The sequence below is a fragment of the Selaginella moellendorffii genome, unplaced genomic scaffold (genome assembly GCF_000143415.4).
Source record: "Selaginella moellendorffii unplaced genomic scaffold, v1.0 SELMOscaffold_17, whole genome shotgun sequence".
Classification (NCBI taxonomy): domain Eukaryota; kingdom Viridiplantae; phylum Streptophyta; class Lycopodiopsida; order Selaginellales; family Selaginellaceae; genus Selaginella; species Selaginella moellendorffii.
The window spans coordinates 2,388,959-2,415,800 of NW_003314278.1; the positions used below are offsets into that span (position 1 = coordinate 2,388,959).

Consider the following 26,842-nt stretch of genomic DNA (forward strand, 5'->3'; position numbering starts at 1 on the left):
CGATCCCTTCGACGATCTTTGTGTTGCAGCAGTTGACCGGCTCATGAAGGAGTATTCTAATCTCTTTGACTTTGACCTATCGTCTGGAGCCAAGATTGCTATACGTCATCCGATTCCAACAGGGGATGCTCGTCCAATCAAGGTTTTTGTTCGTCGTCGGTCACCAAAGGAAATCAAGATTTTACATGCAAATGTCCAGGAGATATTGGAGAAGGGGGTTATTCTGAAGTCGCGAAGTCCTTGGGTATGTGAACCTCATCTTGTGACGAAGCCTGATGGGAGTATTCGTTTCTGCATCGACTATCATCCGTTAAACGACGTAACGATCCCGGATGTGTACCCTCTTCCTCACATTGTTGATCTCTTGGATCGTCTGGGGCGAAGTCGTTGGTTTACCAAGCTAGATCTTGCTTCTGGGTACTGGCAAGTACTGATGGCCGAAGAAGATATTCCTAAGACTACTTTTCGTACACCATTTGGTTTGTATGAGTTCTTGGTGATGCCATTTGGTTTGAACAATGCTCCAGCAACTTTTCAACGGATGATGGACGAGGTTCTTTGCGATATGCCGGAGGTGACTGCTGACTTCATTGATGATGTCTTGATCCACTTGGAGGGGACATGGGAGGAGCACGTTCGTGATGTTTGTAAAGTGTTGGATCGGCTACGTAACGTTGGTTTAAAGCTGAAGCGGTCGAAGTGCGTGTTTGGATCCAAGGACACAACTTATCTTGGGTACCGTATTTCTCGTGAGGGTTTGCAAGTTGATCCTGACAAACTTGTGGCTGTTCTAAAGTTCCTTACTCCGAAGTGTGTGAATGATGTGCAGCGCTTCTTGGGCAAGATGCAGTATCTTGGGCGTTTTGTGGATCATCTTTCTGATCGCACTACGCCATTGCGAGCGTTGCTGAAGTCATCAACATCATCTTTCATCTGGTCTCCGGATTATGAGCGGGCGTTTGGGGATCTCAAAAAGTTATTAACAACTCCTCCGGTTTTGGCATATCCTGACTACACTCGACCTTTTATTTTGCGCGTGGATGCTTTTGACATTGGTCTTGGAGGTGTGTTAATGCAAGAGAGCTCGAGTGTGCCTGGTCAATGCCATCCCATTGCATATATAAGCCGTACATTATAACCAGTGGAGATGAACTACTCCACAACAGAGAAGGAGTGTTTAGCAGCAGTTTGGGGTTTCGAGAAACTTCATGCATATCTACATGGTTCTTGGACGTTACTTGAAGGTGACCATACTGCTGTTACTTCGTTATTAAAGCGAAAGAACTTAGTTGGTCGTACTACTCGGTAGGCTTTGAAGCTTCAGATATATGATTTTGATGTTGTTCACCGCCTAAGGAGTTCTATGGCTGATGCTGATGCCCTTTCTCGAGCTCTTCTTCCTTCTTCATTCTCTTCTCATGTTTCTGACGAGCCTGTCGTTCCAGCATCTATGGATTTTCTAGACGAAGATTCTGTGCCGTCGGCGGTTGCTATACTTGACGTTCAGTGTCCACAAGGTGCAGAGCAAGATCTACCTTCGCTTGATGAGGTTCGCGAGGCTCAAAAGATTGAGCCATGGATTCGAAGGCTTCGAGATGGGTTTGAGAATCTTACATCACTTGCTGATGACTTGCCTTTCCGGCATTTACATTCTCAATATCGTCTTGAAGGTGGCCTTCTTTATTTTGTGGGGACAGATTCTGATGATCATTTACGGCTGGTGGTGCCTTCTATCTTTATTCCGCGGTTTCTCCATGCCTACCATGATTCTCCTATTCTAGGTGGGCATATAGGACATCGTTGTGTAATCGAGAAGCTACGCAGGTCTTTCTATTTGCCAGAGATGCGACGTGATATTATCCGGTATGTGCGTAGCTGCGTTTGGTGCCAAGCTCGTAATACTCCCCCTCGGACTGCGGAAGGACGGTTGGAGTCAATTGCAGTTTCCCGTGCATTTGAATTGGTGGCATTTGATCTTATGGGACCTTTTCCACGGTCAACTGCTGGCAATGAGTATGTTATTATTGCTTCTAACTATTTGACTCATTAGGTGGAAGTTGGTGCTCTTGCTAGTGCCTCTGCAACTGCTGTTGGATACTTCCTCCTCAATCGAGTGGTGTTCCAACATTCTTGTCCAGAGCGGATTCTTTCAGATAATGGTCCCGCTTTTATGGCTGAGGCGTTTCATGTTTTGACGTCTCGGTTGGGGATTCGCCACACTTTCACGAGTGCTTATCATCCACAATCAGACGGTCTGGTGGAACGGCTCGTTCGGATGTTCAAGGGGATGATTGCGAAGTATGTGAACTTTCAGCATTCGGATTGGGATGGTTATTTGCCGTCTCTTCGGTATGCATATATCACTGGGGTGCAGAGTTCTGTTGGTGCTTCACCATATAAACTCCTATATAGTCATGATCCAATATTACCAACGGAGCTGGGTTTACCTTCGTGATTGCCACGAGCTACAGATGCTAGGTCATGGGATCAATATTTGACAAGCATTCTTCCACTTGTCCGAGCGGAGTCTGCCGAACACTTAGGCCGCGTACAAGTGGGACAACAACGGCGCTACAACTCCCGTCATCGTCCACCTGCGGAGTACAAAGTGGATGATTTGGTGTTAGTCCGTTTTCCCCATCTTACGGTACGTGGTTTGTCTAAGGGGCTCCTTGCACAGCGGAAAAGACCATATCGGGTGTTGCAGCAAGTTGGACCACAAGTTTATGAGGTTCGGCATGACGTTCAGCAGGCTGATCCTCCAGAGATTGTGCATGTGCAGCAGTTGGAACGCTTCATACAAAGGGATCAAGAGCAGTTAATACCATCTATAGATCCGTCGATGCCTCCTCCTGATGTTCCTCCAAATCCCGGCCCGTCTACAAAAGAACCCTAATGGTCTTCCATTATCCTGAGAGGGGGGGATGATGTGAGGGCCAAGTGTACGACTACGATGCCGTATACTAATATTAGCGTAGTGGGATTTTGGTAGCCGTCGGATCAGTTTCAATCCGGACCACTCGCTCCTGTATATAAGCTAGGGTTTTTGGGCTAATTGATATGCACATTTCTGTATTCCCTTTCCATATTCCAAGCACTCAGAAAAGATGATTTATTAAAATTTAAATATAAAAAAAAGGGCCCATAAGCAAAAATAAACCCCCTTTTTCAATTGGTTAAGGGTTTTGGGTTTAAGTAATTTTCTTCTTGGGAAGTTTAAATTCAAGAATTTACAATTTATAAGCGGTATCAATTTTTTTTTATCCCTTTGTTATGAAGGTAACCTCAACTTTGTTGGTAGTATTAGGTAATGACTAATGCAATTTGAATGATTAAAGTTCATGTACTTTGAGTAAGCTCTTAAGTTTGAACTTTGCAAAAGGTTATCGAGCCCAATATTATTTAAACCAATGACCCTTAACCTTAAGTATCACAAGACTTTTAGCCGATTGGAAAAATGGGTGTACTTTTATTCATAGATCTTTTCTCTTTATATTTAAACCCTTATAGATTATTTATTGAATCATTTATTGAATCATTCCACTCTACCCCTCAAGTCAGGTCTAGCTAGAACAAATTGGACCTACCAAATGTCAATTAACATATGCTGCAATTCCCGTAGCCAACTAGCAAAGTCAAACCTAAGACCCTTTCTGATACCTCCATAGAGCCCTTAACAAACCAACAGAGTCAAACTTGAGCCCTTCTTTAATACCTCCCGAGAGCTTTGCTTTCTTGACACCCTACCCTTTAAGTCAGGCCCAGCTAGAGCAAATTAGACCCACCAAATGTCAATTAACATGTGGTGCAATTTCTTTAGCCAATTAATAGAGTCAAACCTAAGACCCTCTTAAATACAAAATGTAAAGCTCCTGAGTTTAGACAATTCCCAGGAGATCACTCAACCCAGTACTATTCAAACCCAAGAATGCTTAACCTTAAGTATCCCAATACCCTTAATCAATTAAAAAAAGAAATGCACTAGGCCTTTTCACTTTATATTTGAACCCTTATGAATCATCTCTCGAAATCATTCTCTTTACTTGTTTATATTTTGCAATCATCCTTTTGAAAGTCCAATCGAACTATTTTACCAAACCATCCATATATAGATGATTAGCACTTGTGAGAGTGTGATATATCCTCTGCTAAGATGTTAAAACATGAAATACCTCACTATGAAACACAAATCCCTAAGCCCTAAGGTAGAGCTGAAAAAGTGCCACATGGTAGTGGTCGAAGTGGAAGTCCAACAAGCATAACATGTTTGGACCAAAAGCTTTGATTTGGAAAGTCAAGAGCAAAGTGCTTAAGAAATGAGTAACAACTCAAACCCTGAACTCATACTCCAAGAATTGTATAAGGACAAAAGCTTTTATTCCTTTAACAATTCAGCCAAAACTTCAGCTAGCAATCTAATCCACTCTTGCCCACAGTGCGGGCACATTGTACTCACTCACTATTCACTAGATAACCTTGTTTGTTTTGCATGTCACCGCACTCGAATATGTTGTATCACTGCATTGGCTCTATGCTATGCTCCATTGTTTTACCTTTTTTACTTATACCACACTCCACTTGTCATTCTTCTCTCTACCCTAACTTCTCTTAACTTCCTCCCACCTCCCTATATTCTTTTGAAATATTCAAATATTCCTTTAAAATCTTCTCAGCTCCTACTTATTTTCTTCTCATAAAGCTCTTAACTAAAAAAAATTACAAAAAGAGAAAATTTCTACCATCAACAATAAGCATGAAGCAATCAATGAATGAGTCTCTATAAAGGGACACAAAAAGGACTGACACATAGCAAGTGGCATGACATATAGAAGTGTCGAGATCAAATCTAAGATAGAATTCGAGATGGAGTTCGAGAAGGAGTCTAAGAAGAAATTTGAGATGGAGTTTGAAAAGGAATCCAAGATGGAGTCTGCGAAGGAATCCGAGATGGGGACCAAGACCGAGATCGAGACCGAGACCAAGACTGACTGAGACTGGGGCCAAGACCTAATTCAAGACCACATTTGAGTCCAAGTCCAAGTCCAAGGGTGAAAGCCCAAAGCATCATTTCTTAGACCTTAGGGGGTTTAATGAGATCCAAAAGGATAGTAGGAGGAGGACTCCAATTTATCAAAGAAAGGTCAATATGACCAAGGAAGGTTATATCTATGTGGTGGATAATAATATAACCACTGAAACTAAAGTGAACACGAATAGACAAATAGGGAATTTAGTGAAGTGTTCAAGAGTTGGTTTTAGTTCCCCAGAAGATCGAATGGTCGATGCTTCCAGTCCAAATGCCTACCTACTTGGAATACCTAGTGTGGCTCATCAGAACCTTGCTTTAGCTATATAGCAAGTGTAAGCAACCAAAGAGAACGACTTGAGAGGCAATCCATAAAGGTTTAAATATAAAGGGATAGGGCCTATGAATAAAAGTGCACCCCTTTTTCTAATCAGTTAAGGGTCTTGGGATATTTAGGGTTAAGCGTCCTTGGGTTTAAATAATACTGGGCTGGGTGACCTCCCAAGAAGTCCAAACTCAGGAGCTTACATTTGGTATCAGAGGGGTCTCGAGTCCGACTCTGTTGGTTGACTAGGGGAATCGCACCATATGTTGATTGACATTTGGCAGGTCCAGGTTAGCTAGGGGAATCGCACCACATGTTAATTGACATCTGGCAGGTCCAGTTTGCTCCCGCTGAGCTCGACCCAAGGGGTAGGGTGTCAAGAGAGCAAGGCTCTAGGGGAATCACACCATATGTTGATTGACATCTAGCAGGTCTAATTTGCTCCCGCTGGGCTCGACTCGAGGGGTAGGGTGTCAAGAGAGCGAGGCTCTCGGGAGAGCTGTGGCTCTCAGCTTTTGTTCACGAGGGCTCGACTCGAGGGGTAGGGTGTCAAGAGAGCGAGGCTCTCGGGAGAGCTGTGGCTCTCAGCTTTTGTTCACGAGGGTGTGAACTTGCAGGGAAGCGTGGTAGATTATAAGCAACCAAAGAGAATGACTTGAGAGGCGATCTATAAGAGTTCAAATATAGAAGGAAAGGGCCCATGAATAAAAGTGCACCCCCTTTTTCAATCGGTTAAGGATCTTGGGATACTTGGAGTTAAGCGTCCTTGGGTTTGAATAATACTGGGCTGGGTGACCTCCCGGGAAGTCCAAACTCAAGAGCTTACAGCTAAGACACCTAAGGGTAGAAGGTGAGGAGAGTGTAGAGCCCCAGTGTTTCAAAACATTATCCCAAATCCTAGATTGGGGAAAGGAGGAAGAACAATTCTCATGTGTAATGACTAAAGATACAATCACATAGTGAGGAAGCCTAACGGTCAAGATTCCATAACATATGGCCTAGTCAAATGGTATGGTACAAATGGTCTTAGATTACTAATAAAATAAGGGTAAAAAAACATAGCCTTAGTGTAATAGGCTAAAATGTTAATAATACTTTTGGGGTGTTGGTCATAGGATTAGAAATATGGAGTATTTGGACCAAGTGCAAAGGCTAAGTGGTATAGATGTTATTTATGAGTTAGCATATTCCCAAGTCGTGAATAGAACTTATAAAGGTTGTGAGTGAGACTCCTTCAAATGATCAAAGATGTGGCTAAGTGACTAAAGTAGAAAGAAAAATTTAATCACTTACACTCAGTTATAAATATAGAACCATTATCTAAGAGAATCCACTTCAGATATGAATATTCGAACACCACTTAATTGAGAAGGAAGTATTCAATAGTAGTTGTAGATACATTAGCAAGAGCACTAACATCCACCCAATAAGTTAAGTAGTCAAAAGTAATAATGATGTATTCATTGCTAGTAATCAATTTTGAAAAAGGCCCTATCAAATCAAATACCACAAACTCAAACAAACATGAAACTATAATTCACTTCAACTATCCTTCCACAACATAAGGGGGAATATTATGAACTTGGCACTAAATGCAATTGCATATATACTGAATAACATCATGTCATATTTCTAGTTAATAGAAAGACTTGTGTAGCTTCTTAGTCACACAACGATGTCCCATACGCCTTCTTAAAATAGAGGAGTCATGAAAAAAGTATAAAATAAAGATCAAAAGCACCACCAATTGTAAATAATCATCACGATCAGTCCTCACAAAATAAAGAAGGTCATCTTCAAGGTGATATTAAGAATATAAATGCCAAAAAGGCAAGTCATCAACAAGTGATGCATAATTTTTAAATCCATCACAAATCCTTTGGATCTATAATTTAATTTTTTAAGCCTTATGAACTTTATTAGGAGAAGATAAATCTTGCTCTACATTTCATGAATACTAAACATCTAGTATAGCAATTGTTGATGGTATGGAATCCTTGTTTAAAAAACCCATTAATGCTAAAATAACATAGTCATAAAAAATATAAGAAGAGAGTTAAGAAGGAGATAAGCTCAAGAAAGGGTGTCAACATCAGCTATAAAAACTCCCTAGGCAATGAATAACCTTAAAATCATATATCTAAAGCTTCAAAACCCACTAAATAATATAATCAATTAAATTCTTCCCTTTCAATAATGAAGTAATTGCAATATGATAACCTTTAGTAAATTGGTTGCAATATATGGCTAATATATGTAATGGGATGACACTGACAAAGCATACTCATGCTCTTTTATATCAATACACCCCTAAGACTAATATCAGAAGCATCTATGCATAAAATAAAATATCATTTGTAATCAAAATATACCAAAATAGAAGGAGGCATTTAAGATCTATAAATGCCCATTTCTAGTTCTCAAATTAAATGAACAACAATGTTAACAACAATGTTAACAACTTTAGAAACACTCTCAATGGTGCAATATGATCAGAAAGATGATAAAGAAAATGATTGAAATATTGTACCTTGCCTAAAAAGTATTGCATATCATTCACACACTTTGGAGTAGGGAACTTTAGAATAACCACAAATTTATTAAGATTAACTTACAAACCTTTATAAGAAATATAATAAGTGGTAACCTTAGACCCAAATATGCATTTAAACCACTTATTAACTTCCCCAACCAATCCAACACCTTGCAAACATCACAAACATGCTCTTCCTATATCCCCTCAAAATAGATTAAGATATCATTGATGAAGTTAATAATCACCTTTCGCATATTGTAAAGAACCTTATTCATTATCTATTGAAAAGGCACTAGAACATTGTTTAAACCAAATAATATCATCAAGAATTCATACAAACTAAATAGTGTATAAAATATAGTTTTGGAAACATTTTCCTTAGCTATTAGTACTTACTAGTATCTAAAATTTAATTAATTAATTAATTAATTTCCTTTAATTTGGTAAATAAATAACTTCTTCCTAGACGATTCAATAGATAGTAGTGTGTACATATCTAGGGTAGTTACCTCATTTAATAGATGATAGTCGATGCCAAATTGATTCATCAAGCTTTATCACAATATAAAGTTCACAAGTGTAAAGATTCTAAGACTTTCAGATAACACCTTTCATTAACATCTCTTTAATGTTTGTATATAAAATCTTGATTTCCTTTGATGATCGATGCCAAACAAAAACCTTAATTAGATGAGCATCTCCTGTTAGAATAGGATGATACATTACAATCTTGGGCCCCAAATGATAGATTAAAGTCGAGAAGATTAACATACTTCTTCTTGAGCCGGTTAACCACTACAACATAAAAACTATCTAAGGGATATAAAAAGGGAATAAATTAGTAAGATGGAAACACAATAGGAAGTAAAAGGGTTATAAAAGTGATAAAAGTAAAAGGACATAGTGGTTCACTTTGAAATCCGAATCCAATTCTGCATTGACAATAATAGCGTGAAGCATTTTTCCTACTGCTATAATGAGAGGCTAGAAACAACAATCTTAGTTGGAGGGGATTGGTTACACAATAACGAGGAGAGGACCTCCATGCAACAATAGCATCACTATTACTGGAGATTGTACACTCCTCATTAGTTCACCATACTATGGGATTTAAGACTGTACATCTTCAAGGGCATTTTGTAACTTTGAGAAACTTTAAGTGTTATATGGATGGAGATCAAGTGAGGTAGTGCCTCCACAAATTTTACAACTGACTTAAGTCCTTTACATTAATAGGTGTAGTCACATGGGAGAGATGAAGCTAGGGACTATAGATAAGGAATAAAGTTCACAACCACTAAAGATTGGGAGCATGTGTTTATGGAGTGAGCAGCATGGATCTGTGCTATATAGAACTAAACTCTAGTTCCCTTGATATAAACTGTACAAAACTAGACTCTAGTTCCTTTGATCCTTCTTTTGTCACTACCTCTCATATAACTCTTCATTTCTTGAAAGAAATTTTATGTCAAATTACCATTGTAGTAGCATCAATAGAACATTGATGATGTTAAGGCTTCCATCTAGAAAATGAAGGATGTCAATTTGGAAAACACCAAAAACACTTATATGTGTGGCCAACTTCATCACACATTTAACAATTAACATCACAGCCACAACCATATCCTTGTCCTTGCCCTTGAACACAAGTAGCAATAGCATCCACCTCCATTAGAACAAGATCTATATAGCAATAAGTGAAATAAATAATGTCTCATAATGTTGTACCAGTTGAAAAGTGTTGTTAAGAGTGGTGAGAACAAATACATGCATAAGTTTCACAAGATTTTGATGAAATACTAGCGACAACATTCTTAATTTGATTTAAATCTAACCTACACATGCCATCATTTGGAAGGATATGGGAAATGTAAGTTTTTGAATTTGGACTTCTTGAAAGGTCACCCAGCTTAATATTATTCTAACCCAAAGACACTTAACCCCAAATATCCCAAGACTTTTAACCGATTGAAAAAGGGGGTGCATTCTTATTCATGGGCTCTTTCCCTTTATATTTGAACCCTATGGATCGTCTTTCTGAGTCATTTTCTTTGGTTTCTTATAGAAAACTCTCATAGATATAGGGCATCATCCCAATAATGATATCATTGTAAAATGATTGAACTAATTATATATATAATCCTTAGTATTCCCATAGAAGAACTCTAGCTAGATGTGAGGATTAGCAGTAAAAGTAAAAGTTGCACAATATATTATAAATGCCACTATTAATTAAGTTTAATGTAAGGAACCAACTCCCCAAGGTGTCGTAGGTTAAAGGATCCCCGAAAGCATGACCGAAATGACAAAGAGTTCATCGGATGGGACCGAGTCGAAGATCGAGTCCAAGACTGACTCTGAGACCGAGTTCGAGATGGAATCCGAGGCCGAATCAGAGACCGAGTTTGAGACCGAGTTCGAGACAAAGTCCGAGATCCAAACTGGGTCCGAAACCGAGTCCGAGGTCGAGTCCGAAATCAAGTCCGAGATCGGGAAGGAACTCTCTAGTGGTGCTTCCAAACAAACTTGAGGTTGAGATTGGGGCCAAGGGGCCTTGGGTGGGAGTGAACATGGACTTGGGTGGTGCCGAAGGGGCCATCCAGGGAAGTGCTCAAGAGCAGCTCCCACTCCCAAAAAAGAAACCAACTACAGTGCTCCTGGCTCATGTGGAGTGGTGCCCCACTTGAGTACCTTGTGGCTCATTGGTACTCGCCCTTCCTAGGGGCTTGGGCCTTCCTTTCAGGCTGGAAGTAGGGGGGAGGGGGGGTAGAGGTACCCATACCGAGCTGTTAAGCCACGGTGTTTCGCCTCGATGTCCCGAAACAAGTGTTGCACCCAAGGCTTGGGATTTAGAGAGTCCTATGATCAAGTCTTGCTGTACCAAGGGGTATTAGGAACCTGGAGGCTTGGTGTGCATGGCTGCTTGTGCCTATGGGGAGTGTAGCCAAACTTTAAGTCCAGTCTAACTCGAGGAGGGGGATTGTGGGAGAGATTTGGAAACCTGTGGATAGATAGCTAACACTCTATTGCTCATGTAGTGAGTAGTTGAAACCAAGTAAGACCAAATAGGAGCTGGTACAATAGGTGGGAACTTTGGCGAGGGAACTTAGCACAAGCCAAGGCAATGTTGGTCGGATAGACGAGGTAAACTGGCAAATTGGAAAGAAAAAATTTGTAACTTACATTTGATTATTCAGTTGCAACCACATAACATCAAATACTGATGCTCTAGAATCCAAGGAGGAGAAGTCATGAAAAACTAGATCTAAACCAAAATTATAAATCCAAACACTTTTCAAGGATAATTGAAGTTACTTCTCACCTCTATCAGTATAAGTGCATAGAATATAAAATGGTATGCTAACTTGAAAACCATAGTTTATATAACAGAATAAGTGGTTCGGATTTAAATCAATCTGATAGTTACCAAAATCCCACTACACTAATAATAGTATACAAAATTAAATCTGTACAATTTTATGATTTGTAAATAATTATTTAATTAAAAATTAATTATTATATAAAAAAATTGAGATTATTATATAGATTTAAAAGCTATTTATTAAAAATATTATACTTTATATACATTATCTATTTCTCAATTTTCAACACTTATAATTGAAACTTTTGAGACATCATATTGTGATGTTCTTTTTAAAAATTCAAATTTATATTAAACATTTGATATTAGTAGTGCTTAGAAAATTTCAATACAATTTTTAAATATGCTAAATAATTTATTGTGTGTTTCATAATGTTTGGTTCACTGAATAGTAGTGTTATTCTTCTCTCTTAATCCAATTGATCAAATGAAAGTTTATAACTATAAATATGTTAATAATTTATTAAAAACTATTAATATTATTGCATATAAACCATTATATGGTAGAATAAAAAATAATATACAAGAAAGTGTTTATAGGAAAAATTTATAAATTATAAACATGCTTATAAATGCAAAATGAATCTAAATGAATAACAACCAATAGATGGTAGAATATCCTAGAATATCCAAGTATATTCTAGGTTTATGCACTAACCAAAAAGAATTTATTTTTATTTTATTTAAAGTATTTATGAAATATCACTACTTTATAATTTAAATTATAGAAATATCATGAAGTTTTATTTAGTTTAAACCTTTTGTGAATATAAAATAACACATCACCCAAAAGAATGATCAAAATTTCTATGCTATTTAATAAGTGTAAGATATCATAGTTGTAAACCTATTTTTCTCTTAAGAGATTATAATTTTTAGTTTGCTTAGGCAAACCTCTCTAGGGATTGCGATGGTACTGGATTATGCTTAGATATTCTAGGATATTCAACTATCTAGCAGTTTTTATTCATTTAAATTAATCTTGTATTTCTAATTTATATACTTTCTAATATATATTTTTTTATTCTCCCATCTATGCAATAAGATTAATCTTGTATTTATAAATTACAAACATGCTTATAATTATAAAATTTATTTGATTAGTTAGACTAATAAATAAGAATAACACTACTATTAAGCAAACCAAATGTTTCTACATGAAATTCATATCAATTTATTTAAGGTACTAGACTTATGTCATTTTCATTCTTCTTTTATTAAATTGTGACACAGAAGGATGAACTTTTGACATACAATGCTTTAATGGTGCTGATCTCATTATAAACCCGTTCTCTTTGGAAATGTGGTCATATTGTAGTTGAATTTAATATGTATTTATTTTATTGGCTTCCATCATTTTGTAATAATGTGAATTTATTTTTGGATGTAAATTATTTTATTTCCTTAATATCTACTATATGTGCTGGTCAAAACTCTTAACCTCACGAAGTTACATAGCAATTACTACTGTAAAATATCCTCCGAAATGAAATATGTAGCCCAAACATCATATTCTAGAGAACTTCCAGTGCAAAGAATTGTATTGGCCTTGTTCTGTTATGCCTCTAAAAGAAAGTTAGACTTGGAAAGTTTTATCTAAAAATCAATACATGTTTTGCAAAATGGCTTGGTTGGTGGCACCCTCTGTAATAATTTTGTAAACTATAGGAATTCATAGTGCACATCTTTTTTCATACCCTCCTGGGAATTGTTTGAGCTTTAAACAAGTCGCCTCTCCTTGAGCACTTGACTCAATACCCGTGCCTTGCTCAGCTGCAGAGGTGCAGCACAAACCAGCAACGTACACCGATACGTCTGTGTGTATCACGAAAAGGATGAACTCAACTCGCCGGCTCATACATCCACATCCTCAAGAGCATGCTCCTGCAGATTTTCCCCAACCCAAAATCCCAAAGGCTTGAAAGCAACAACCAAGCTTTGTCTTTCAAGCAAAAGCAAAGCTTTTGTCCGAACCGTGTACCTCTAGCTGCTCAACGACAGTGTACGCACACGACTGTACAGTACTTGGAAGAGATCCCTCAACTCAACTCTTGCTTTTTCCCCCTGTTGGAAGTCAGATTCGGAAGAGCAGGCTTTTACAGTCAGTCAGGTTCCTCCCTCCTTCTAGACTACTAAAACCAGAGAGAATCTACCACGGAATCCGGCGGGCAACAAGGGGAATTTCAGCATCCGGAACCAGCATTCTTCCTCGAGAAGCCCAAATAAGCAGAGGACAGGAAACAAGGACGGAAATGGAACAAGGAAGCCAGCAAACGAAGCAAGCTCTCGGAAGCCATATCTATCCATGTATTAGGGCTCCTGCTGCTAATGCAGCACTCTGACTCTGACTCAAACCGGCTGCTTCAGAGACCCAACTGACACACGCTGAGGGTGAGAGACGAAGGAGAGGTGAGGTGATAAGAATTTTGTTTGCTTTTAAAACAAAGAAAGGCTCTGACCGAGAACATGCTGCCATATGCCTGATCATGAATACTGGAATAATCTCAGAAAGGTGCCGCTGCATTTTAAACAAGAGAAAGATCTGGCTGCCTGGCCGCTGCTGCAGCTGTTGCCGCTGCTGCTGCCGCTGATGCTGCTTTGACCGATTTCATCATCCATCATTCGCTCTTTCGTTTTCATTCATTCTGTTTGAGCTCACTCCTCTCATCTTTTCTATTCTCTTTGAAAACAAATGGTCCATGGTCTCGGGCGATTTTTAAAATGCCCTTCGCACTCACTCGAATTACTCGCGATGGAGCTTTCAATTGTCTGAGCCGCTGCTGCTGCTGCTGCTGCTGCTCCTGGTGCTGCTGAGCTGAGCGCACTCCTGAAAGCGAATACGACGACCCGGAATTCTGAAGTATGGATTTGATTCCTCGCGGAAGACATATACAGAGAGACATGTCTCCATACACTCTCCTCTTTCCATTCATTTTTCTCATTTCCCGTATTGGATGCAGATATACACCATCAACTTGCAGAAATTTTTCTGTTATGTAATATCTTCTCTTCAAAAAGGATGGCACTTCTTCGAGGCCTAGGACCACCCCACTAAATACTAGCGCTTGGTACTACTATACTACTCTACACTTCTACCTTGTCAAAGACCAAAGACTGCAAGTTCAATTCAACTCTCCATTTCTGTGTCAAGCGCTTTCGAAGACTGATTGAGCAAACAACACCACTACACACATAGACACACACACACACACATTCGGAGTGCGTCGTCCATTTCTCTTTCTTTCTTTCGCCCTCCATGGACGTCAGGAGCTCTGGGACAATCAACAACAACGCTACGAGACGACACAACTTGAGTATATAAAAAAGCCCAGTGGAGGTTTTGTCAATCGCCCTCCCCACACTCCAACAATCAAGTTGGAAGCACAGCGACTGAGAATCTGAAAGAACATTAGCCTATTTAGTTTTTTCTTTTTTTCTCATGCATTTTTTCTCCTTTTCTTTTTTTTTTTTTTCCTTTTTTCCTTGGCTTCAGATGATGATAGCGATGATATGTTGGTTGATGATGATGAAACATTTACACAAGCAAAAACGACACTCGAGTTGTGGACTGAGCTCATCAGCCCTTCCGTCCGACCAACGCAACAGCATCTTTTCAATTCTTGTTCTTGATCCTCCTAGCTTCGACATTGCCCTTCGATCGACCCGGAACTTTCGGGCGGAGAGCTGGAACGGTCGAGATAATTGTCGTTTCGTGCTGGATTGTGCGTCCAGGAGCTGACTGGCGAGACCCACAAGTCTTTGATTGGGATACAAAGAGAGAAACGATGAAACGAAGGCCAAAGATGGTGGACGAGACGAACGAAGGGAAAAGAGACAACTTTTCTTATACTGAAAGAAACTCTAGGGAATTTAGAAACAAAAAACAAGAAGCTACGATGCTTAAATTCTCTCGCTGCGTGGCGCTCTAGATCCGTGACTCGAAAGAGAGAGAGAGAGAGAGAGAGAGAGGAAGGTAAAGGAAACTAGAAAGATTTGAGCGAACTAGAAACCACTTCCGACTCCTCCATGATCGATCGACGATGGATGATCCTCCTCTCACTCCTAACTCGCTCATAACCAGAGCGCCCCGGCCTCCTTGAGCTGAGGCACGAGCGAGCCGGAGATGTGGGCCGCCATCACCTGATCAAGGCCCCCGATGAGCTTGCCGCCGATGAAGACGGTGGGCACGACCTGCGAGTCGCCCATTATCCGGGCCAGGGCCTCCTCCATGTCGCCACCATCGCTCTCCTCGTCCATCTCGTACACGGTCGGGTTCACGCCCAGGCTGCACAGCAGGCTCTTGACGACGTGACACATGCAGCAGCTGCTCATGCTGAAGATCACCACCGCGTTCTCCGACACCATGCGCTCCACCCTCTCCATGGCGCTCAGCGCGCCGTGGCAGTGGCCGCCGCCGCCGGATCCCATGAGCTGGAATGCCGTCGAGGCGTGGCTGGAGATGTCGTACATTGTCACTCCCGAGAATTCGGAGAGATGCCGCGCGGAGGCCTGGAGAGCTAGCGCAGTTCGCAAAGATGGAGGAGGCGGAGGAACTGGAGCAAGCGTGCGAGAGAGCTTCTATATTCTTCTGCGGAGAGAGGGACGAGGACGATTCAGGAACAAGACAGTGGCAGCCGAGAGCTGCGAGAGTGACAAGAGCTATCACAAGCGACAAATGTGCCTTGGCCAAGGAAATCTTGGATATGTCGTCGCGCGATCGATCACAGCACGGCCACAGCACAGCACAGAGAGAGCAGCACAGCGCGCGCCTCCTCCAAAGACAAAAAGAGAGCTCGCTTCGTGGCTTCTTCTTTCTTCTTTCAAAGAAAACCAAGAAACGGGAGAGGCGAAGATCGACCGATCACACTGCTGCTTTGCCGATGGAGAAAGATTCGCGGGGCGGAATTGGGAGCGGAGGAAAGAGAGCTGCCGCGGTAATCTTTCCGCCAGAGGCGAGGGAATGGGAGGCGGATCAAGAAGGCGCAGAGCTGTGGAGCGAGCAATGCGGCGGAGAAGCTAGCAGCATGCACGATCGCGATCGAGAGAGAAACACCCAAGAGCCCCGAAAGAAGCAAAATCCCTCTCCTCTCCCGGACGAAACCAGAAGAAATCCCGAAGAACACAAGCAACAAACAAAGCCAAAAACCAAAAGCGCTCTATGTGTTTTTACCACCCACTGTTACCGTGACCCCTCCCGGCATTGCTTTATATACAGGTGATTGGGTGGGGTAAAACAAGTTAAACGCCTTCTTTTCGTTTCACACCGGAAGAGAGAGAGTGCCGCGCATGCATGCATCCATCCCACATTCAGCCATCCCCATCCATCCAAGATTTTATCTTCCTGCCACGCAAGCACTGACGTGGCTGGTGCTTTCACTGTGCACGTCAGCGATACCGCCAGCGTGGAGAAAGGTCCCCACTTTCTCGCGCAAAAGCAGAGCCAAGAAAAGCTTGCATTGATATGAAACAATGAATTCAAAGGCTTACATCACATTGAAAACAGCCAGGGATGAGAATCTCGCAGTTGCAAGCTATTTTTGACCTAATCGGCATTGATACGTTAACATGGAGGAGGAGCAATCACGCCTTTACAACAGGAATATCATACACTTGCAATAATGAATTGATCTACCAAAAGCAACGACGCAAACAGTTGATAGATTGCCCCCCAGATACGCAATGAGTCCACCTTCTTAGGGTTGGCATTTTGACTTGGGGGAATCATTTTATCTTTTCCTCGACTCCCGATCGAAATCAGCTTGAATCACATCATTTGCGGCATGGAATTTCAAAGGCCATGGTACTGGCCGCGGGGGCAATCATAGGTTTCCCACTTTGTTCAACCTACTCACGTGCGCTTGCAAGTTAAGAAATCCCCACTGTTGATCATCGTTCCCATAAATCTAGTGCTTTTCTCATGTACTAAGTTCATTGCAATGGGACATTCCCAAACCCGCACATTGTCAAGTTCCATGGCGGATCACCAGTGACCTAGTTTCCGCTAGACCCCCTTTTGAAATTTTCAGTCTCCATCTCTCTCTCGCCATACAAAGTTACACCAAAGCAAGGCAAGTGGTCTTTTTCCTTGCCAGCTGGTTAAGTAAGGCCAAAGCAAATTCTTATGTTTTACCAACCCCCACTGGCAAAAGTAAAATTTCGCTTGTCTCTTGATGATCCATCCCCACTACCATATCAAGAATGAGGATTGAAATGTTGCCATCAAGCAACGTCTCATGGACATCATGTGGCCATTTCCTTTTTGGCTTTGCAGCTGCCCGCGAAGCTTTGACGTCATGTATGCATCCCTACAAAGATCACTACCATCATCCATGATGTATGCATATTTCCATGGTTGGTAGTTTTTAATCACTTGCGACCCTCCCCAGAACTCGTCGGTTAAACCATAGCCTTTTGGGTCCGGAATAGAATGAGGTACCTACGTATAGTCTAGTAACGTCCGGGCGTGCCGTACCAACCCCCCATGGTAGATTTTCTCCCTTCAATCACCAAGGTTTAAGCTAATCATCTCCTCAATCATGGAGGCAATTTTTTTGTGCTCGAGTGTGAATTATAAAAACTTTGGGAGTTTGCGTTTTCGATACGTATTCCGAGGCCGGTCGTATGTACCAACCCAAATCCCTATGGCACCTGTGCGAGATATGTTAAATGCATGTGCTATGAGCCTATAGCTTAAACCTTGCTTGCACCATCGCCGCCGGCGCGTCTCCGGCTGCCACGTGTGAGCCGTCACCGCCACTGGCACCGCCCTTTTCCATACATAATGCGATCGAGCGGCCTATAGACTACTGGCGGGGATTTGCCACGTGGGACGCCCCCTACGTTAGCGATTGCGTGGCGCGCTGTGTGTTTGGTATCTATGTCGGATCCTTTGCATGTGTGTGTGTGTGGTTGTGATATTGTAAAATCCCCACCTTTTCCAAGATTTAAAAAATCGATCACTATATGCTTGCCATATGCTCTGGATATCGCAAATCAGCAAACCGGAGCGTACATTCGTTGGTGTTTCTTTTCGCTTTTCCCTTTTGATTTCTTTTTTATTTTTTATTTGGGCCGCGTTGGTACGGCCCCGGCTAAAAGCCAAATCAGCAGCAGAGTCAGGTGGTCGTGGCTGCCGTCACGCAACCACGTCAGTGGGGATGACAGGATTTGTCCGCCCACGCGCCCCAGCCCTAAATTTTGCAAAGTTAGTCAGCCCTAAGTGTGTGACGCGCGCGTGCGCTTGCGTCGCTCTCCCTGCCTTGCATGTTTTCGATTTCTTACGCCCTCGAGCCGATTTAAAACGGAGGGCGTAAGAAATCGCAAAAAAACATTGACCGTCCGGAAATTTTCTGCCTGCATGAAGTAAACAAGGATCTTGGTGTGGTGGCGCGATCTTCCAGGGAGCTAATTTGTGAGAAGCTAATAGGAGGAATTGGGGTTAATACGAGGAAAGCAGCAACAACCAGAACACTGATGGATGATGGATGGAGAAAGGTCTCCTGCTGTTGAGATTCTCTCCATTAAAGGCGCGGGAAATGAATTGGGCGAGCAAGCAAGGACGTAGACGCCGACGGGCGGACGGGGTGGGAGGGATGTGGAGTCAGGGGGTCGTCTCATCTCATCGTTGAATTCTCTCTTTGGAAGGGGAGATTTGATGTGGAAATCCGTGCAGAGAATGGAGCAATCTTTTTAGGGCTAGGGTGGTGGTGGTGGCACCATTTTCTTGATTCGCCCACCGTCATTCCATAGCCGCCCTCGCCGCCTTTGCGAGGAATCTGGAATGCGGCCGGTACGAACGGACGGACGATTCCCAACGGACGGACAGAGGCCGTCGCGGAACAAGGACGGCGCCGGACACTCGTGGAATATCCCACGTATGTTCCTTTTTAAATTTTTTGTAATTGCGCGCTCTCAACGGTCAAGAAGAGGGAATGGGAAATTTTTCCAAAATCCCACTGGCAAGAATTTGACAATACAACCGAATCCAGCTCTGCGCTTGCTTGCAATGCTTACGATCAAATCCCATTCTCCGATGCGCAATTGACAGACATGCCACACAGGAAATATATATCTACTTGTCGATGTTGTTTGCTGTTGATGATTTGTCAAGGTGACGCAAGACTTTACCCATTGTTTTAGAATGAGAACCGCCCAGCTTGTCAAAGACAGGGACGAGATTGTAAACTAGAGAACAACTTGTGTCTTTCGATCTGTTTTTTACGGCTGTTTTTTACCTACCAGAGTCATGTTCCTGATGACGCAAGAGATCTCTCGAGCTAGATCTAATCGAGAATAGCTTTGTAGTCCGTGCGGCATACGGACTTTCGGCTATCACAGGGGGAATAGCAGCTTTGCTCCTTGTGCATTCTAATCACACAAAACCCCAAAAGCCCCCAACACCAGTGATCTATAGATACATTGCATGTACCAATGGAGACAAAAATACTCCCAGCATTTGAGAGATCGAAGCTAGCAATCATCAAATTAATGCGGCCACCCCAAATGTTTCGCAATCCAGTCAAAGCTTGGGGTGGAAAGTTGCGTAAACAAATCAGGCCTGTTTTGAAGAAGTCGCTCCAAGGTCTGAAGGACACGATTTAAGAACCAGAGACAAAAAAATAAAAGATGGAAGGATGCAAACAAAAGCTTGATACCTGCGTGTCAGGAAGAAGTTGCCGCACGCGCCTTTTTGTCGTTGCGAGTCCGCTTTCTTTTCTCCCTGTGAGTTTCCGTGTACTGCCTCTTGGACAGTAAGTTCTTCATGGCGAGCTCGGCGGCTTGTGCAGCCTCGGCCACCGCTGCGGCCACCGAGACTGATGAGTCGGAGGGACTTCCTTGCAATACCTTGAGCATACGGTCTCCGCCAGGAACTTCGGTATCGTCCAGTGCTTCGTACGAAGACGTGGCGGGAGATTTTTGTATAACTCGGAGGCGGGTTAACGCACCAGCAGCGGAAGCTTGGGCGAGTGATGTCAATTCTGTCACCTGTTCCGGTTTCAATGCTCGATCACCGACTTCCCTTGTCTCTGCTGCACCAGCAACGAGCCACAGCCTTTCTTTTCTATCGAATTGTAAACCGGTCGGGCATATAGGTTCTTGCCAAGAGATTTTCTAACAAGACAAAAACAGTCAAGAAAAGAAAAGAAAAACCATACCTGAAGAAACAAAAGCTTTTTGATACCGAAGTCACAACGAAGTAGGATCACACCTGTAAGCCTATGCTTTGCAAAACAGTCAGTTAGTATATGCATGACGCAGGTACCAGAAACAGACACCTCTCAATTGTAGAAGCTACTACAGATCCGCTGGCTGACGTGTTGACAACGGCAGGAGCAACAAATGTATCGGTTTTATCAGTCTGTCCACAACAAAAGGACTTGAGACAAGGCAGATATATAGCAAAAATAGCAGAAAAGACCTGTAAGAGGTTGAAAATATTAATTGTATCCAGCAGGTGCCCCGAAACATGATCCCATAGACGAATCTGTGTTGGGAAAGTACATGCAAAAAAATTGGTTGTAAATCGAATGTTTAAACTTACCGTAGAGTCGCCTCCTCCGGAAACTAATAACGCTTCTGACGATCCATCACCCACAAATGCAAGGCAAGATACAAAACTGTAACAAGTTTAGCCCATGTCCACAAAGACAGACGTTGATAGTTGATGTTACCTTGTGTGATCAAGACAGAAGCTTTGGATTTCGTAAGCTCCTAGCATGGGATTCTTTGGAAGTACACTTACCTGCAAGTGTGGAAGAGTCAGCAGGGAAGAAACCAAAGAGAGCACAGCCTACTGACACGAATTTTATAGTCTCTATCTGCCGTTACAACAAATTTGCCACAGGGAGACGTCTCCTGCAGACACCCGATTCAAGGATCAGCAAGCGAGTCAGAAGGAGAGCGAATAAACCCGACCAGGCTTGTGATTATGCTGCAGCAGTGCGCCAGAAGTTGAGCTGGTTCTTCGTTTGTGTCACTTTTGTCGTGCGCCAGAGTTGGGATAACATAAACCACTCCAAATTTGTCCGCGACCAACAGCCACTGGCCATCCCGACTGAAAGCCACAGCGCTGGTTTTCTTGTTCACAGGTCTGTAAGAGTGCTTAAAATGACGCTTCCAAAAAACATGAAGAAGAAGAAGAAGAAGAAGAAGAAAGATAAGTTACATGGTTTTCGAGCACTTCCACGAGAATGTATCCCAAAGCTTGACGAGCTTATCGTCCCCGGCGGACGCGAAGAATGCACCGTCGTGACTAAATCCAGAAGCTCGAATCGCAGCGCGGTGGCCGGAAGAATCATCAACTGGAGTCACCGCTTCATTGCTCCTGGAAATAAATCACTCAGCCTCGCAAGCGCCAAGAGCGGAATTCTTACTCTAGATCGAAGACTCGAAATCCAGCTCCCACTGAGACCACAATCGCGCGAGAATTGGGGTGAATGCTGATAATCGCTGGAGCCATAGCCTGGCTTTGCGAGCCCGGATGGAATTGATCCTCACAAACCTCTTTCTCCTCCTCATCCTCGAGCTCGTCCTTGTCTCCTTCCGCTTCCGCCGTCGCCAAATCCTCCTCTCCAGCCATTGCTAGGGCTTTACTAGGGTATAGTCCGAGGTGGCATATTTCCCGTGAGTTTGGGACGCCATGTCATAGTCTATAAAGTAAAACTAATGTCAAAGCCATCAACGCGTGGAGAGTAGAGATCTAGCCTAGGCGCGACCGATTAGGGATCTTTGTGGAGGCGCCCATCGAAGCGCGCGAGGAAGATGGCCGATCAGCTCACGGAAGACCAGATCGCCGAGTTCAAGGAGGCGTTTAGCCTCTTCGACAAGGATGGAGACGGTAAGCGCTCTGATCCCTCACTGTCGTGCGAGAATCTCTCTTTGGCATTGGTATTCCGTGATGTCCAGCTCGTGAATCGATCGATTCGCGGCGCCGGGCTGCGGGCATCTGGATTGGAGCCGGGATTTAGGGTTTGATGCCCCCGAATCCCAGGGTTAGAGGCTCAGATCTATGGCATTGCTGACATGGGTGTGTTCCTGAGTGGGATTTGGGCGATTGGAGCTTGTGGGCATGACTCAAATTTTTTTCTTCTTCTCGTAGGCTGCATCACGACCAAGGAGCTGGGGACGGTGATGCGATCGCTGGGCCAAAACCCGACCGAGGCGGAGCTCCAGGACATGATCAACGAGGTGGACGCGGACGGCAACGGCACCATCGACTTCCCCGAGTTCCTCAACTTGATGGCGCGCAAGATGAAGGACACGGACTCGGAGGAGGAGCTCAAGGAGGCGTTCCGCGTGTTCGACAAGGACCAGAATGGATTCATCTCCGCCGCCGAGCTCCGCCATGTAATGACCAATCTGGGCGAGAAGCTTACGGACGACGAGGTGGACGAGATGATCCGCGAGGCCGATGTGGACGGAGACGGGCAGATCAACTACGAGGAGTTCGTCAAGATGATGCTAGCTAAGTAGTCAAGTTTGCTCGCGTCGTCCTCGTTCTTTTTTTTTCTCCTTTTTTCCCCCACTCTCTTGCTTCAGCTCTCTTTGTTTTTGTTTGGAAAGTTCTTTTCTTTCTTTCATGTTAGGACGATTTCACCACGTCGCGAAGCTTTAAATTATTGTCCTTCCTTCTCTACGTTTTTAAGATCCTTCGCTAGGTACCTAAGTAATATTTTTACACGCATTGGATGAGCCGTGGTTGGATTATCAGTAGCTTAACGTGCGGCTTCGTACGTAGTGGCCGCCGCATTTTAATTATTATCTGGACAGTGGCGGCCGTTAGATTCTGCAGATGGACGGACGCGGTTGCGCCACGCTCAAAAACGTGATTTCCCCCTCCCTCCAAGCCCTAATTCTAGCGCACTGCTTGGGCAGGGCGCGTGGACTGGAGCCCCGCTGTTCTTCCCGAGAGAATCATCCTCGCTGGATCTGGCGCTGCTGCACTGTTCTCCTTGCAGCTAAAGAGTAAGCTGCTGCAGAGATTTCGTCCTCCTCGTCGCCCTCGGGATCTAGGCCTGGAATGAGGTGAGAGAATCGATGAAGGCGTGCAATGGCGATGGCGATGAAGAGAAGCGATCGCGCGGCCCAGAGTTTGAGCCGGGGCCGATCCCTCCCTTGACGCCCGTGGACAAATACGGCTTCCTGAAGTCGGAGAGCGCCGCCGATGGATCCAACCCGGCGCGCGCAGCGGATCGCGACAGGTAGCGAGCCTCTGTTTGGAGTTTGTTTGATGGCATTGTCGTGTTCTTGATGGATTGGTTCTTACACGTTTTCTTCTTTTGTTTCTTCCTTGTAGAGAGGATCGAAGGCTCACAAAATGGAGAAAGATGATAGGCACAGGTGGTGCCGACTGGAGGCACTACGTAAGAAGGAAGCCCAATGTGGTAAAGCGGCGCATCAGGAAAGGTATACCAGATCGGTTGCGAGGACTTGTCTGGCAGTTGATTTCCGGGAGCCGGGACTTGCTGCTCATGAACCAAGGTGTTTATGAGGTAGCTATGCTTTCGTTTTTTCCTTCGTTTTTCTTGAGTAGATTCCTCGTTCCTCGTTCTGTTCTTGTCTTTCCTGCTTGATGTTTAAGCTTTTCTTCTGGTGCACTGCGACTACTTTTTTTTTTTTCCACTCACGGGGATTCGTTTTTTACGCAGCAACTTGTTCTGTACGAGACTTCGTCCTCGGAGCTGGACATTATACGGGACATATCTCGTACTTTTCCGTCGCATGTTTTCTTCCAGCAGCGGCACGGGCCTGGCCAGCGCTCGCTGTACAATGTCTTGAAGGCTTACTCCGTTTACGACAGAGATGTTGGCTATGTCCAGGTAAGAGCGACACTTTCTCACGTTTGGAAACAATGTTGTTAAGCTCCTCGATCATCCATGACCGCAGGGAATGGGTTTTTTAGCAGGCTTGCTGCTTTTGTACATGTGTGAGGAGGATGCGTTTTGGTTGCTTGTGGCGCTGTTGAAGGGCGCAGTTCATGCGCCAATGGAAGGCCTTTACTTGGTTTGTTTCATTGTTTGTTTGGACGTTCTACTGAGATCTAACTGCTTAACTCTAGGCTGGTTTGCCTTTGGTGCAACAGTATCTGTTTCAATTGGAACGGCTTGTCCGAGAGTATATCCCGAAACTTGGTGCTCATTTCGAAGAGGAAATGATAAACCCAAGCATGTACGCCAGCCAGTGGTTTATCACTGTTTTTTCTTATTCCTTTCCGTTCCCGCTAGCTCTTCGGATATGGGACGTTTTTCTGTACGAGGTTTGTATCTCTTTCTTGCTTATCTATTTTTTTCTGAAGAGTTGCGAGGCTGCTATTATGTTGCAGGGAGTGAAGATTGTGTTTCGAGTAGGACTAGCGCTTCTGAAATACTGTCAAGATGATCTGGTCAAGCTTCCCTTCGAGAAGCTTGTCCATGCTCTCAGAAATTTCCCGGAGGATGTTCTCCAACCCAATCTTCTGCTACCGATGGCTTACTCGATCAAGGTACTCACAACAGCATTGCTCTCAACTTCTCACACGCCTTCGCATAACAGGTTTCGAAGAGGCTGGAGGAGCTAAGGCAGGAATACGAACGCATGACTAATTTTTCTAAACCAGTGGAAGGCGCGATTGTCAAGAGAAGTTTCAGACGTTGAGAGCTTGAAACAGTGGAAAGTTTCAAGCCCCACTTCCTTTTCTCTTGGCTTCCATCTCCGAGGTCTCTGGATTTTAGTGGTAGGATCCTCTCGCGGCATTGGTAGCAAACTATGTTACAGTCGACCGAGATTTCCAGTGTAAGTATCGGCAACCGAGACATAGGACGAACTATCATCTCTGTTAAGCTCCAGAAGCTTTCGTGCTATCTCTCCTCCAAACTCTACGTTCTCGAGAGTTTTACACGAGGCAAGCAGCGCTCCATAATCTGGAATTCGAGGAGTGTATGGCATCGTGCGGACGAGATTGGCCGCGCATTCCAAGTGTCCAGATCGGCCCAGAATGTCCAGCATGCCGCTGTAGTGCTCCCTCAGCGGTTGGATCCCATAGTCATTCTGGAACGAAATGACCACTTGCCGTGCGATCTCCACCATGCCTTGGTGCGTGCACGCCGTGAGGACGCTCGAGATGGAAACCTCATCTGGGATTCCGGCGGCCACTTGCATCTCCCGGAAGAGCTCGATCGCTTCCCTGCCGTGCCCGGAATGCGCAGCTGCCGCGATCGCAGTGTTCCAAGATCCCAAATCGCGCTGCGGCATTCGATCGAAGATCGGGATCGCCAATTCTACGTCGCGAGTGAGCGAGGCGAGGAGGGTGTTCCAGGAATCGACATTGCGCTCCGGCATCTCGTGGAAGAGCGCCATCGCGCGGTGGGATTGCAGGTTTTGCGTGTAGGCCGCCAGCATCGCATTCCAGGAGACGAGGCTGTGGCTGGGCATGGAATCAAACAGCGATTTGGCGTCGCCCAGGTAGCCGGATCGCGAGAATGCGACGAGCAGCGTCGTCCAGGAGACTGGATTCCTCTCCGGCATGCGATCAAACAGGAGCTTTGCTTGTTCCAGATGCCCGTTTTGGGCGTAGGCTTGCAGCATTCCCGTGGAGGAGACGACGTTTTGCTCCGGCATCGCGGAGAAGACCTTGGCGGCCTCTTCCACTCGCCCGGCTCGAGAGAATCCCACCAGGAGCGTCGTCCACGACACAATGTCCCACTCGCGCATCCTTTCGAAGAGATCGACTGCCCTGTTCATCGAATCCTTGAGAGTGTACGCTGCTAGCATCGTGTTGATGGAGACGAGGTTTCTCTCGGGCATGGAAGCGAAGAGTTCTTCCGCAAGCTCGAGATTGTTCGTCCTAGCAGCGACGATCTCACCGATACCATCGTTGGATGTAGTAGCAAAAGCGTGAAGCAGGCCATTCCACACCACCAGCGACCATTCGGGCATCCGGTGGAGCAAAGTCACGGCCTCGACAAGATCCCCAGCCCGGGCATTTGCGATCACGATAGCGGTCCATGAGATTATGTTTCGCTCTGGCATCAAATCGAAGATCTTTCTCGCGCCATGAAGATATTCGTTTTCAAGAAACGATCCGAGAATCGAATTGTACGTGACGGCATCCCACTCTGGCATTGAATCAAAGGTAAATTTTGCTTTATACAAATGCCCTTTTGCGTTATATGCGTCGATCATAGTTGTCCAGGAGACTATGTTTCTATACGGCATAGCGTCAAATATTTGTTTCACTGTTTCTACTTGACCATAGTCCTTGTACGCTGTCATTATAGTCGTCCAGGATATCACTGTTTTACTTGGCATAGCATTAAAGAAAGCACTTGCTTCGTCCAAATGCCCTTTTGTGGCATATGCCGAAAGCATGATATTCCAGGAGAAAGAATTGGGTGCGTGAATGGCATCGAAGACGCGACGAGCAGCCTCGACGCTGCCGCATCGCCCATACATTTGGACGATAAGATTGGAGATGTAAGCGTCTCGTTGGCAGTTAAATCTCCCCGACGCTTCGGTGTGGAGAATTTCGGCCTCGTCGGGAGAAACGCAAGCTCGAAGGCGCTGAGCGAAGGCCTCAACCATGAAATTGGGATCTCA

At 44.0% G+C, this 26,842-nt stretch overlaps 5 protein-coding genes across 5 annotated transcripts; 2 read left to right on the forward strand and 3 right to left on the reverse strand.

Annotated features, from left to right (window-relative positions):
* Positions 1 to 14,651: 14,651 nt before the first annotated feature.
* LOC9640039 (glutaredoxin-C1) lies at positions 14,652 to 16,427 on the reverse strand. Its single transcript, XM_024676567.1, has one exon. It carries the CDS (start codon positions 15,737 to 15,739, stop codon positions 15,341 to 15,343), a length of 399 nt encoding a protein of 132 aa, XP_024532335.1. The 5' UTR covers positions 15,740 to 16,427; the 3' UTR covers positions 14,652 to 15,340.
* Positions 16,428 to 19,657: 3,230 nt separating this feature from the next.
* LOC9640390 (tRNA (guanine-N(7)-)-methyltransferase non-catalytic subunit WDR4) lies at positions 19,658 to 21,940 on the reverse strand. The gene is made up of 11 exons (XM_024676513.1): positions 21,643 to 21,940; positions 21,435 to 21,593; positions 21,185 to 21,359; positions 21,068 to 21,124; positions 20,941 to 21,011; positions 20,811 to 20,886; positions 20,688 to 20,753; positions 20,545 to 20,627; positions 20,425 to 20,485; positions 19,924 to 20,380; positions 19,658 to 19,852 (listed from the first exon to the last, which is right to left on the reverse strand). Exons 1-10 carry the CDS (start codon positions 21,846 to 21,848, stop codon positions 19,931 to 19,933), a joined length of 1,404 nt encoding a protein of 467 aa, XP_024532281.1. The 5' UTR covers positions 21,849 to 21,940; the 3' UTR covers positions 19,658 to 19,852; positions 19,924 to 19,930.
* Positions 21,931 to 22,934, forward strand: LOC9640391 (calmodulin). The gene is made up of 2 exons (XM_002971535.2): positions 21,931 to 22,106; positions 22,368 to 22,934. Exons 1-2 carry the CDS (start codon positions 22,031 to 22,033, stop codon positions 22,739 to 22,741), a joined length of 450 nt encoding a protein of 149 aa, XP_002971581.1. The 5' UTR covers positions 21,931 to 22,030; the 3' UTR covers positions 22,742 to 22,934.
* A 175-nt stretch (positions 22,935 to 23,109) lies between these two features.
* Positions 23,110 to 24,943, forward strand: LOC9640040 (EVI5-like protein). Its single transcript, XM_002971536.2, has 7 exons — positions 23,110 to 23,469; positions 23,565 to 23,760; positions 23,917 to 24,087; positions 24,155 to 24,271; positions 24,327 to 24,524; positions 24,591 to 24,749; positions 24,800 to 24,943. Exons 1-7 carry the CDS (start codon positions 23,306 to 23,308, stop codon positions 24,899 to 24,901), a joined length of 1,107 nt encoding a protein of 368 aa, XP_002971582.1. The 5' UTR covers positions 23,110 to 23,305; the 3' UTR covers positions 24,902 to 24,943.
* A 72-nt stretch (positions 24,944 to 25,015) lies between these two features.
* LOC112346771 (pentatricopeptide repeat-containing protein At4g02750-like) lies at positions 25,016 to 26,827 on the reverse strand. Its single transcript, XM_024676365.1, has one exon. The coding sequence runs from the start codon at positions 26,825 to 26,827 to the stop codon at positions 25,016 to 25,018; it is 1,812 nt and encodes a 603-aa protein (XP_024532133.1).
* Positions 26,828 to 26,842: the final 15 nt, after the last annotated feature.

What these genes read in the sequence shown, in the direction of transcription:
- LOC9640039 (XM_024676567.1), bottom strand. Translation starts at nt 15,739, where the DNA reads ATGTACGACATCTCCAGCCACGCCTCGACGGCATTCCAGCTCATGGGA.
- LOC9640390 (XM_024676513.1), bottom strand. Translation starts at nt 21,848, where the DNA reads ATGGCTGGAGAGGAGGATTTGGCGACGGCGGAAGCGGAAGGAGACAAG. An exon ending in CCGGAGGAGGCGACTCTACG is followed by an intron (nt 20,754 to 20,810) that starts GTAAGTTTAAAC and finishes TTCCCAACACAG; the next exon opens with ATTCGTCTATGGGATCATGT. An exon ending in AAAAGCTTTTGTTTCTTCAG is followed by an intron (nt 20,381 to 20,424) that starts GTATGGTTTTTC and finishes TTGTCTTGTTAG; the next exon opens with AAAATCTCTTGGCAAGAACC.
- LOC9640391 (XM_002971535.2), top strand. Translation starts at nt 22,031, where the DNA reads ATGGCCGATCAGCTCACGGAAGACCAGATCGCCGAGTTCAAGGAGGCG. An exon ending in CTTCGACAAGGATGGAGACG is followed by an intron (nt 22,107 to 22,367) that starts GTAAGCGCTCTG and finishes TTCTTCTCGTAG; the next exon opens with GCTGCATCACGACCAAGGAG.
- LOC9640040 (XM_002971536.2), top strand. Translation starts at nt 23,306, where the DNA reads ATGAAGGCGTGCAATGGCGATGGCGATGAAGAGAAGCGATCGCGCGGC. An exon ending in GAGATGTTGGCTATGTCCAG is followed by an intron (nt 24,088 to 24,154) that starts GTAAGAGCGACA and finishes CCATGACCGCAG; the next exon opens with GGAATGGGTTTTTTAGCAGG. An exon ending in CGATGGCTTACTCGATCAAG is followed by an intron (nt 24,750 to 24,799) that starts GTACTCACAACA and finishes TTCGCATAACAG; the next exon opens with GTTTCGAAGAGGCTGGAGGA.
- LOC112346771 (XM_024676365.1), bottom strand. Translation starts at nt 26,827, where the DNA reads ATGGTTGAGGCCTTCGCTCAGCGCCTTCGAGCTTGCGTTTCTCCCGAC.